The sequence below is a fragment of the Gigantopelta aegis genome, chromosome 14, assembly GCF_016097555.1.
Source record: "Gigantopelta aegis isolate Gae_Host chromosome 14, Gae_host_genome, whole genome shotgun sequence".
In the NCBI taxonomy this organism is placed as follows: Eukaryota; Metazoa; Mollusca; class Gastropoda; order Neomphalida; family Peltospiridae; genus Gigantopelta; species Gigantopelta aegis.
Genome location: NC_054712.1, coordinates 49,143,273 through 49,156,343, shown reverse-complemented (window position 1 = coordinate 49,156,343; position 13,071 = coordinate 49,143,273). Strand labels below are relative to the sequence as shown.

Below are 13,071 nucleotides of genomic sequence, written 5' to 3'. Positions count from 1 at the left end.
ACAGATTTTTAAATGAATACAGATTTTCTGAAAATAACAGAACATAATATTATAACAGTATTATATTTATAAATGAACAACCGGGAATCTTGCTTGAAACAACAAAAGGTTAAACCAGAATTTATTATTTTTTAAACTGAGAAATACATGCTTTAAAGTAAAGATATGAAAATCACTAAAAATATGTCTGTATTTATGTCAACCATTTTGTCTTTTATTACTGACTGTTAATACCATTTATTTATCACTTTGCTCAATTAAACACTTAAGTGTTTTAAAAAAAAAATGTCTTCCATCACATTGTTCCAGGTATGACTAATTTCAAATCGGTCTCATGTAATGTTTTCTGTCACTGTTACGACTATACTTTCTCAGCTATCCTGACTGTTGGAAAGTGCATACAAAAAAATCCCTTGCTGTTAATGAAACAATTATGCAGGTTTCCTCCGATGACTATGTGTCTGAATTACAAAATGTTTAGACATCCAATAGCCAGTGATTAATTAATGAATGTGCTCTAGTGGTGTCGTTAAAAGAAAACAAACTTTAATTTTGTCAGTTTACCTGCACCACTCTGTTTGCGTTGAACAACATGAGACAAATAAATGCCAGAACTTCACGTGCAATTTCGTCATTTCGTCTCGCCAAGTGTGGCAAGACTTTCACTATCACATCACGACCGTTTATTGCAACCTGCACTTCACTGATATAGGCCAGATGTCTGCAAGAAATATATTGAAATAAATTAAATAAACAATATATTATATTACAGGACCAGCATTCTTAATTTTGACTTTCTAAAATACAATGACAAGAAAGGAATTGAATAACTGCTTAATAGCACCTCAGTACATTTCAGTGAACAGATAACAGGTGTTATCTTATGGCAACACTTGGTCTTACCAGTTAGCTGGATGGTGGCATCTTTCACAAGCAGTTTTCCACACACAGAATAGTACATATTATGACCTTTGATAACTAATTGGTTGATAGTACATGTATCAGAAATGAAAGAGGATACATGCATTTGTACAATATATTGTTGTATTATTCATGAATGTACTTATAATATCTAACAAAATAAATAAAACTGGCGTCATGCAAGGTTCACTCGTAGATCATCAGCTGTCTCTAGTGTAGATCAATAAATATTAAATTTTCACTGTTTGATGTTTCAGGCTTTGTGTTCATCCATCCATATATATACCTAGAAGCATCATTCTCTGTACTTTAAACTAACAATACAATGGTGAAAAACATATTAGGCCAAATTTATGGAGCCTATTTTCCCTTGAAAACACATGTTTAAGCATTATAGATATGTAAATATGTGTATACGTATAACAAAAACACCTGCTTTGTAAATTTGGTCCTTTATTTATTTTGGGACAAACATACTAACTGTAGTTGAATTAACTTAAAATTTGTTTGCCCTTTGCAAAAGTCATAGGTACATAGTCAGTGTAGTTGAACAAACTTGAATTTTGTTTTGCCTTTTGCAAAAGTCATATTTCTTCATTTCTTGATATACAATTACAATGTAGACATTTCAAAATTATTTTTCAGGGGACATAACTCATCAGTGATATGCTAAAGGGAGACAATTAGCTCACTTTTTAATTTTATTTTCTGCTGTCCTCAACTCCCAGCTCTCTGGCAGCTTCCTCTCTTCATTGTGTAGGATTGCCCTGAGGATCTGCAGACACTTGACGTCCAGCTCCCAGTGAGTGGGCACATCCTTCCGGTTCAACTTGCAGTTCTGCGCAGAGATCCTGGGGGAAAATACAATATACCACACTTATGTTGGCATACAAAAAATTTCAATGTTAAACCTGGGGCCTAATTCACAAAGGTCATCTGGGGCTCTGTTAGACAACAAAGCATCCTCTTTGTAAATCTTTTAGCATTGCACTGCGAGATCGCAAAGTTGCGAGAGTTTAGTGAATTAGGGACATAGCCCAGTGGTACAGAACTCGCTTGATGCACGGTCGGTGTGGGATTGATCCCTGTCAGTGGGCCCATTGGGCTATTTCTCGTTTCAGCCAGTGCACCACAACTGGTATATCAAAGGCTGTGGTATGTACTACCCTGTCTGTGGGATGGTGCATATAAAAGAACCCTTGCTGCTAATCGAAAAGAGTAGCCCATCAAATGGCGACAGCGGGTTTCCTCTCTCCATATCTGTGTGATCCGTAACCATATGTCTGACGCCATATAACCGTAAATAAACTGTGTCGAGTGCATCGTTAAATAAAACATTTCTTGCTTTCTTTCTTTAATATTTGTTTTGAAGTGTCAATGTTATTTTATGTCTGTTGTTTCTGTCTTGGATATCAGGTAGACATCAATGCATTTCTGGTGTGACAGGAAGGAAAGAATGAAAGAAAAAAATGTTTTATTTAATGATGCACTCAACACATTTTATTTATGGTTATATGGCGTCAGGCATATGGTTACGGACCACACAGATTTTGAGAGGAAACCCGCTGTTGCCACTTCATGGGCTACTCTTCCAATTGGCAGCAAGGGATCTTTTATTTGCGCTTCCCACAGGCAGGATAGCACAAACCATGGCCTTTGTTGAACCAGTTATGGATCACTGGTTGGTGCAAGTGGTGTACACATACCCATTGAGCCTTGTGGAGCACTCACTCAGGGTTTGGAGTTGGTATCTGGATTAAAAATCCCATGCCTCGACTGGGATCCGAACCCAGTACCTACCAGCCTGTTGACCGATGGCCTAACCACGACACCACCGAGGCCGGTGTGACAGGAAGGAAGGAAGGAAATGTTTTATTTAACGACACACTCAACACAATTTTTATTTATGGTTATATGGCATCAGACATATGGTTAAGGAACACACAGATACTGAGAGAGGAAACCTGCTGTCGCCACTTTCATAGGCTACTCTTTTCGATTAGCAGCAAGGGATCTTTTATATGCATCATCCCACAGACAGGATAGTATATACCTCGACCTTTGTTACACCAGTTGTGGAGCACTGGCTGGAATGAGAAATAGTCCAATGGATCCACCAACGGGGATGGATTTTGGTGTGATAGATAAAGAGAATTCATTAAGAGTGTCTGTTTGAGACAGGACAATTCCGTCCTGAGAGACACAATTGTTTTCTAATTGTGTCACCATTCTGAAAATCTAAACAGATAATAGACTGCTCATGAAACATGACAACATTTATTACTTTATGTTAGCAACTAGAAAAACCTTTAACTTGACCATATTCAAACTTCCATCAAAACAAAAGCAGTATATTTCATGTGAACTTAATTTAACTTCACTCTAATCAAATGTTGACAGCCTTCAGAACAAAAGAACAATTAACTCTAAGGAAGGAACCATTAAGGTATATCAATTCATGAAATATGAAATTTCCTTCCTACTGAAAATTTATTTCATTAGAAACAAATTATGTGGCCAGAATTTGATTATAGTTTATTGCAAAAAGTCTACACCACTCACCATAACTGTTCGATGAGCTTGAATGCTGGAGCAAAGTGTTTTATTGGTTTCTTCTCGCTGGGCTGGGTGAAACACCGCACCAGTGTCTGAAATTCCTCTCCAAGTGGGAGCTCTTCATTGCTGCCAATCTCTGTGTATTCTGAAAGAAAATTCACTCAAAAATATGTCATCATACTTCTGTTTCGGCTATTATTAAATAGTCCGATCATCTCTTCTTTTTCTTATTTATTTTTGGACTGTCCTTCCAAAATGCTCCAAATTATATAAATATTCGACCGAGCAGTCAATTCTTTTTATTTTTGGCTTGTAACTTTTTTCTTTCTAATTTTAATCCTACTAATTTCTTTTACTAATTGCTATTTTCAAAATTCTGTCCATTTTCACCCCCCACTCCCCCATCTCAAATCAGGCGTGTTATCTATCTAATTTCATTTTGACTGCCCAATCTAATCTAGCGACCAAATTTAATGAGTAGAATTTTCCTTATTAATTATATGCGCATCAAAATTTTAAAGGCCCACTATTTAATTTTTGGATGTAAATTTAAAAATTGTCCCCTTAATTTTGTTCTGTCCCGGAGCAAGTCACTGGCTATCCAGAGACAGGCCCCGGGACGGACATGCTCGAAACTCTAGTGGTATATGAGCATGTTAAAATTATTCGCACTCGCACGCACCAACCAACTCACCAACCAACTCACCAACCAACCAACCACCCACCAACCAACCAACCAACTCACCAACCAACCAACCGACTCACTAAATAACCAACCAACCAACCACCCACCCACCCACCAACCAACCAGATAGCCAGCCAACCAACCAACCAACCAACCAACCCACCAACCAACCAACTCACCAACCAACCAACCGACTCACCTCTGTTTTTATTTTTGCGGTACTTGATCTGTGCCCCGACCGTGTTGTGGCCTCTGTGAACCTTGCTGCAGTTTGTGGTGAACGTGTGAAACTTTGCATTGAGCTCCAATTCAGCAGCGTAGTACTCCATATTGCCCTGCAGTAAACAACAGACAGTAAAGGTTAACAGCATCAAGGATCCAATATAGCAAAATATGTCACTAAACACTGACATGTATCATGTTACATAATACTTCATACTGCGGTTAAAGAAAAGTAGTACAAATTAACAGTGGCATATAGTAGCAACAAGCACTGAATATACCATATGTCACTAAACACTGGCATGTATCATGTTAACGGGTCGTATGTAGCACTAGTGGTAAAGCGCTAGCTTGATGCACAGTTGACATGGGATCGATCCCCGTCGGTGAGCCCATTGGGCTATTTCTCGTTACAGCCAGTGCACCACAACTGGTATATCAAAGGCAGTGGTATGTGCTTCCCTGTCTGTGGGATGGTGCATTTAAAAGATCACTTGCTACTAATTGGAAAGAGTAGTCCATTGCATGGTGGCAGCGGGTTTCCTCTCTCATTATCTGAGTGGTCCTTAACCATATGCCTGACGCCATAGAACCATATTTAAAATGTGTTGAGTGCGTCGTTAAATAAAACTTTCCTTCCTTGTATTATTTTAAACAATTTACCCAGTTCTTTGTATTTTATCTACATTATTTACAGAGAAAAAACAATGCATGATAACATAATATAAAAATTTAAAATTTTGTAGATCTTTATAGAATACACTTTATAGAATATTCTACAGAAAATGTTAGTAAAATGTTACAAGCAACAACAAAACTACAAACCTTTCGAACAGCGCTCACGTTATCATCAAATTTCATATCTGTGGTGAACTTTTCCAGTACACTGACCAGCAACTACAAATATGTCAAGACTTCATTTTATAAAGCATCTGTTTTAAATTAAACACATTTACATTACGCAAAAACAAATCCTCAACAGATTAAATATTTAAGTAATTTTCAAAATTTTAATTTTCCAGCTACATTTGAGAATGTTGTACTAGGCATGCACACCTATTAAAGACAATTGTTTTAACATACATTGTGTATGTAATTGTTTGTACCTAGCAGTTGAATCATTATGCAATTGAAGAAGTTCAAATTAAAATGGCCTTTTTTCAATAATGTTTCTCTTTTAAATAAAAGCCCTATTAAAAAAAAAAATGTGAAAAAACAAACAATGTAAAGACTGCCAAAAGACTTTGCCAATCAAAGTACAAGAGACTCTTATAGGATATACAATACAAAAGACTATACATTTTGCAGTACAATATATACTGTATGATATACAATACAACATATACTGTATGTATGATATACAGTACAAGATATATTGTATGACATACTGTGACATACAGTACAACAGATATTGTGTATGCTATACAGTACAAGAGATATTGTATATGATATTCTGTGATATAGAGTACAAGGGATATTGTATATGACATATAGTACAAGGGATACTGTATGTGATATACTGTGACATATAGTACTATGTGATATGCTGTGACATACAGTACAAGAGATATTGTATATGATATACTGTGACATACAGTACAAGAGATACTGTATGTGATATACAGTATAAGAGATATTGTATGTGATATACTGTGACATACAGTACAAGATATATTGTATGTGATATACTGTGACATACAGTACAAGTGATATTGTATGTGATATACTGTGACATATAGTAATATGTGACATGCTGTGATATACAGTACAAGAGATATTGTATGGATATACTGTGACATATAGTACTATGTGATATGCTGTGATATACAGTACAAGAGATATTGTATGTGATATACTGTGACATACAGTACAAGAGATATTGTATGTGATATACTGTGACATACAGTACAAGAGATATTGTATGTGATATACTGTGACATACAGTACAAGAGATACTGTATGTGATATACTGTGACATACAGTACAAGTGATATTGTATGTGATATACTATGACATATAGTACTATGTGATATGCTGTGATATACAGTACAAGAGATATTGTATGTGATATACTGTGACATATAGTACTATGTGATATGCTGTGATATACAGTACAAGAGATATTGTATGTGATATACTTTGACATACAGTACAAGAGATACTGTATGTGATATACTGTGACATACAGTACAAGAGATACTGTATGTGATATACTGTGACATACAGTACAAGAGATACTGCATGTGATATACTGTGACATACAGTACAAGAGATACTGTATGTGATATACTGTGACATACAGTACAAGAGATATTGTATGTGATATACTGTAACATACAGGTTTTGAAGAGTTGGACACGGAGACGACCGTAGTGACACACATCACCATGGTCTTCATGTGAGCGGGATGTGTTATCATGGATCCCATCGAGTCACACAGCGCCTGCAAAACACAAATCAAATCATAATTAAAATTCATTAGAAACTAGTATTTGGTGTTTTGTGATGGATGTTTTAAAGAATAACTTATAGATAAAAAAAAATAAAAAGTGCAATATATTAATAAAAAGCTATGCTAGATACTAAATAAATAAGTAAAATGATTACTGATATTTTCAAAAATTTGTACGAAAAATGTATGTAAACATTTTAATGCAATCACAAAACTTGCATGTAATCAGCACATTGAAATGGAAGTTCAGAAGAAAAACAGATTAAAAGGGAGATACATGTAAATGTATCAGAAGGTATTCTTACCACTAAAGAATTAGCAAGAGATTCTGTTGTATTGACTTCATTAGAGTAGACATCTTTGTCTGGTGAATAGAACACTGTGTAGAACAACTAAAAACAAACATACAATATTGAACAATCTGTAAATTTGTTCAAATGGGAAAAACTCATTTTATAATAAAATCCTAAAATAAAAAGTCTCCAAACTTCTAACAAAGTAAACTGTTAAAACAATTGGCCCTATCTACTTTGTATATCAAGGGTTATGGTAGCCCCACTCCCGTGACTCGTGATATTCAGTGTTGGGCTAGTAAATAACTACTATTGCCATGCCCGACGGCTAGTGAAAAAAAGTTGTCAAATACTGCATTTAAGTCGGATTTTGTAAATATAAATATCCTGCCACCACTCCCCCAATCCACCCAATCTTAGTGGTTTTAAGCTCTATCTCCCTCTTTATTACTAATAGTAAAATTGTATTTACTTTAAAGTAACGTAGGGCTAGTGGATTTTTAATCGTGGCTAGTCACTTTTTAAAATTACTGATCCCATGGCTAGTGAATTTTATAAAAATTCTAGAAGCCCTGCTATTGAAATAAGAAAACTATGCTACTTATAGGATATTAAATGAGCTTCTTAAAAAATAAAATATTTAATGCTATACAGCTGAAAAGAGGAAATATGGTACTAAATAGAAAGCAATCAAACAATAATGTGCTATAATTATTTATCAATTTAAAAACAATCAAATAATTAATTCAGAATATTAATATATTTAATATAACTGGTTGCTGTAATCAATATCTTATAGTAAAATCAGAATGAATTACTTGCAATATGTTTTGTATTTAAAACAAGGATAATGTAAATATGAATGTCTTACGTTGAGGAAGGGCATCACGCCGTCCAGCACGTAGAACAGACTGCCGTGCATCACGGATCTCGTGTCAGAACTGTCTGCCACAAAACTGGAAATAATCAGAGTAATTTTAGACATTCTAAAATCACCAAACTCAACTAGTACATTTTTAGATACACTCAAATGGCAAAACTGAAAACAAGTATCGTAATTTTACATACATTCAAATAAAAAATCAGCTGGAAACAGTGATCACAATTTCAGATCTACTTAAATACTAAAACTGAAATCCATGAAACGAATATTAATCATAGACTTAATAAAGTGTACTTATGATGTTAAATTAAAAACCATTTTTGTCAACAACAAAAAAAGCTATGTAATAAATACATAACTTCACATATGTTGTTTTCACTTCCTATTTATTGAACAATTTTATTTTTCACCAGAAAATACCATTCAACCACTATGCAGTCTTGTGGTATATATTCTTACACAAAATAAACTTGTGCAATTAATAAGAAGTCAAAACAATATAGGTCAAGTTCTGTATATTTACAACATTAACTAGGTTTTTCTGTTTGTTTGTTTTAACGACACCACTAGAGCACATTGATTTATTAATCATCAGCTACTGTACGTCAAATTTGTTTCCATAAGTAGCAAAGTATCTTTTATATATACCATCCCACAGACAGGATAGCACATACCACATCCTTTGATATACCAGTCGTGGTGCACTGGCTGGAACAAGAGATAGTCCAATAGGCCCAATGACAGTGATTGATCTCACACCAACTGTGCATCAAGCAAACGCTTTACAACTGGACTACATCCCACCTTTACAACAAGGACTACACACACAATTTGATTGAGTAAACAAACAAGGTGGGGGAATTTTTTGTCATGGCTACACCACTGTGTACCCGAATTAAAATCCCTACAAGATATGAGCTACTGTTCTTACTGGTTTGCTGGTGGAGTCTTCAGTAGATACGCCAGTCGGTCCGGGTGGCGGTTCGCATAGTCTGTCAGCTGGTTTATCTCCCCTAATGTTGAGCAAATGAAGTCCCACATGTCTCTAAGAAAACAAATTGACAAGATGAGAAACAAGGACATAAACAAAAATCGAAAATATCTTACTGTAAGAAAATACAAGGGCTGTTTCTACATTGATGATGGCATGGAGGAAATATTTGGTTTAAAAGTTAAAAGTTTGTTTTGTGGATGGACGGATGAATGGATGAATGGATGGATGGATGGATGATTGGATAGGATGGAAGATATGAATTGGATGGATGGATGGATGGACAGAGTGGATGGATGGATGGGATAGAAGGTATAAATTGGATGGATGGTTGGGTAGATGGATGGGTGCATAATTGGATTGGGTGGATGGATGGATGGATGGACTGTGTGGATGGATGGGATGGAAGGTATGAATTGGATGGATCGTTAGGTGGATGGATGCATAATTGGATTGAGTGGAAGGAGGGATGGATAGATTGATGGATGGATGAATGGATGGATGGATGGATGGATGGATGGTTGGGTGGATGATTGGGTGGATAAGTGGATGAATGGATTCTTGATTTGTGGATGGATGGATGGATTGTTTATGGATGGATGGATTGTGAAGGATGGATGGATGGGTGCGTAGATAGGTGGGATGGAAGGGATGAACTGGTTGGAAGAATGGATGTCTGTCTGATATATATATGTCTGTATACACAAGACCACACTAACTTGTCGTGTTGCAGGTCTGTCTATATATATATATATATATTTCTGTATATGACAGACCATACTAACTTGTCATGTTGCAGGTCTGTCTGTATATATATATATATGTCTGTATACAACAGACCACACTAACTTGTCGTGTTGTAGGTCTGTCTGTCTATATATATATATGTATACGACAGACCACACTAACTTGTCGTGTTGCAGGTCTGCGGCGCCGCTCTCCACCAGGTTCCCGGATGTCTTCATGTAGACCCACAACATGAACTTGATGAACGGTTTCTTGAGGTTGGCGTCGATCTCCGCATGGTTCATCACCCATAGCAACTCCTCCACCGGCAGGATCGTCTGGCACAGCGACTCGATGAACTTGTTCTCACCCTGCAACCACGTGCAGGTTGATTGAAAACATATTTTATTGTACAAAGAACAAAAGAATGAGGTAAAAGTTTGACAACCTACATGCCCAGATATATTGTTTCTCAAAATATAATCTTAATCACTAGCTAATCATAAATCATGTTTCAGAATTTTATTGGCATAAGGAAAAGCACTCAGTATGTCAAGAGAAATTTAATTTTTAAAATTTTGTTTTTTGTAAAGAAAATCTATTTCAAATTGTTTTCATCCTGCAAATCTATGTCAGTAAATACCTAGTGTTTGAATGACATTATTTTCGAAGAATTATTTTTATATTCAATACAGTTTTTAAACATTAAGCCCCTTTTTCACTCTAAGTGCATCTAGTAAGCCTTATATCTACCTGTCACAGGATTTCAAAGTGTGGGCTCTTTTTAAATACTGTAGACATTTGAAGATTAAATAATATTTGGTTACTAAGATAACAAAAATACACAAAAAACAAAGAAACAAGCTGGGCCCGGTAACACACGGCACTCGTAACACTTATGTCAGACGTACACCAAACATTATGTATGGCGTATGTGTTACGAGTGCTTTATGTTACCCGGCTCAGCTGTGTGACATACCTCGGCACAAGTTGCCAAAAGGTCAACAAGGTTGACAAAGTAGGTCAGGTGACCAATCTCCATTTTGTTCAGCAGAATCTTCTCTCTGAAAATTAACAGCAGACAATAAAATCTTTATTTATATAATTTACTTTCTCCCATCCTTAGATATTCTCTGAGACTGACATACTCAGTGTTTAGAAATCAGAATTAAGGAATCTATCACCATTGTGAGATATAGATCAGGCAATTCTAACTCAAGGGAAACAAATATCTGTAAGGGCCAATGTTTGCCAAGGTCCTGACAAATAAAAAAAATTCCTGCAAGTTTGCAACTGAATTATATATACCTCACAATGGTCAATGATTCTCTTTGTTTTCCATTAGTGAAATAATATAGAAATTCAGGACTTACAGTAACTCTACTCATGTCTTGGTTGAGAAATCATGCCACCTTACTGAAAGCCTGCATGGTCCAGACTCTTTAACACTGTAACAAATAGGATTCAGTTTGAAGATGTTCAAAAGAACTAACTTCTTCTTTTTGTCTTCGTCGAGAATGTATGCTGTGTTACTAAAAATCTGCATGATCTGGACTCTTAACATGATAAACAAATGGCATTCAGGTTTGTTCATGTCGAGAATAACACCTCTTCTCTGTCCTGGTTTCTTTTCATGGTCAGAATCACTCACCTGTTCTCTCTGTCCTGGTTTCTCTTGATGGTCAGAATCACTCACCTGTTCTCTCTGTCCTGGTTTCTCTTGATGGTCAGAATCACTCACCTCTTCTATCTGTCCTGATTTCTCTTGATGGTCAGAATCACTCACCTCTTCTCTCTGTCCTGGTCGAGGACGTAAGCTGCCTTCTTGAAGGTCTGCATGATGTACTTCATAACGAGGGCCTGGTTTCTCTTGATGGTCAGATCGAGTCCCTCCACCTTGACAAGCACCTTGAGGAGTTCGAGGAACTCGGGCGCTGTGTCCTGACACTCTGCCGCCAGCAGCACGATGCGCTGGATCTGTCGCGAGTGCACCTTCAGACATGTCGCCTGGTTACCGATAAAGACCTGGAAGATAAAGATGGTTTTAGGGGGTTTTATCACTCCTGGTTACCGATAAACACCTGCAAGATAAAGTCTCTGGATCCCTGTTCCTGAGGTATGTACCTTTTGTGGTTTTGTGGCTAGAAGTGAACCTGCAGACATGATTCTTGGTTTCCTAAGAACATCCAGATCATTTAATGGCAAGGAATATTTCTTTAGTGATACTATTTAGTGTCTAACATATGGTAATTTCAACCCTTGATTTAGGTTTTAAAACAGGCTACTCCTTTCAATCTCAGTGATATAGATCTGTTCACATCTAGTTTAAAACAAGCTATGAGATGTCAAATCCTATCTTAGTCAATGTAATTAATATCTAGTTAGCAAAAGCCTAGAAATGTATTTGTAAATAACAGTCCATACATCCACCCATATATAGTGACACCCCTCTAAACCGGACACCCTCAGGACCAAGTAAAATGTCCAGTTTTAAGAGATATCCATTTTAGAGAGGTTCTGAACTGATTTTTAAAAAAGGACTATGAAAAATGTCAGGTTTTGAGGGAATTCCAGTTTACAGAGGATCCAGTTTTGAGAGGTTTCAGGCCTGATACTGCATACAGTGTACTGGTATCTCAATTCAGTGTTTAAACATAAGACATAAGACATGTGCTATACAATACCTCTTTCAAAGCGATGGCCATGTCCGACTGTACGATCTGCACGTCAAGGAGGGTGTCGAGGTTGTTGAAGATCCAGTCTTGCACTTTGTGGTTCTCTCGGATCAACAGCTTCAGCACGTACAGCGTCTTCTTGAACACCTTCTCCATGCCGTGGTACTGCTCCTAGGTAACACATCACAGGGAGTAAACACGACTTCTCATTCTTATATATAGAGAATAACTGGTTACTGTCTTAAGATATCGGCTTTATCCTGCAAAGGTTAGAATGGCGAATGCAGTGAGGCTCTTTTGAGCTGCATTCGCCATTCGACCTGAGCAGTCAAGAGATAATTTTTAGTAATTTTCAAACTAATAATACTATTTTCCTAATGTATACTTACAATAAGTTTGGCATCAATCTCCTGTGACAGAACTTCAAGCATAATGTTCAGTATACCTAGAAAAACACAAAATGTGTTCATCCCATAAATACAATATAGCAGTGTAAATATTTTAGAAAAAACCCACCTACATATATAAGACTAAAGAAAGTTAAAATTTATAGAGCAACTTAATTATTTATAGAAAATTTATGTTTTTCATTAGTAAATGATAGCATGGTTTGGCAAGGGGAGATTGACAAGTTTTTAAAACTGTAGATGCATTCATGGTAATGAAA

At 36.3% G+C, this 13,071-nt stretch overlaps 1 protein-coding gene across 1 annotated transcript in view; it reads right to left on the bottom strand.

Annotated features, from left to right (window-relative positions):
• LOC121388116 (inositol 1,4,5-trisphosphate receptor type 1-like) overlaps positions 1-13,071 on the bottom strand; it is a 103,161-nt gene that overhangs the window by 61,126 nt on the left and 28,964 nt on the right. The window contains exons 19-32 of the mRNA XM_041519337.1: positions 12,794-12,849; positions 12,414-12,575; positions 11,516-11,754; positions 10,709-10,793; positions 9,913-10,100; positions 8,944-9,057; positions 8,001-8,085; positions 7,142-7,228; positions 6,723-6,827; positions 5,210-5,281; positions 4,362-4,497; positions 3,484-3,622; positions 1,614-1,772; positions 565-721 (exon numbers count right to left, since the gene is read on the bottom strand). Of these exons, the coding sequence (XP_041375271.1) occupies positions 565-721; positions 1,614-1,772; positions 3,484-3,622; positions 4,362-4,497; positions 5,210-5,281; positions 6,723-6,827; positions 7,142-7,228; positions 8,001-8,085; positions 8,944-9,057; positions 9,913-10,100; positions 10,709-10,793; positions 11,516-11,754; positions 12,414-12,575; positions 12,794-12,849 (1,784 nt within the window). The remainder of the gene's footprint in view (positions 1-564; positions 722-1,613; positions 1,773-3,483; positions 3,623-4,361; positions 4,498-5,209; positions 5,282-6,722; positions 6,828-7,141; positions 7,229-8,000; positions 8,086-8,943; positions 9,058-9,912; positions 10,101-10,708; positions 10,794-11,515; positions 11,755-12,413; positions 12,576-12,793; positions 12,850-13,071) is intronic.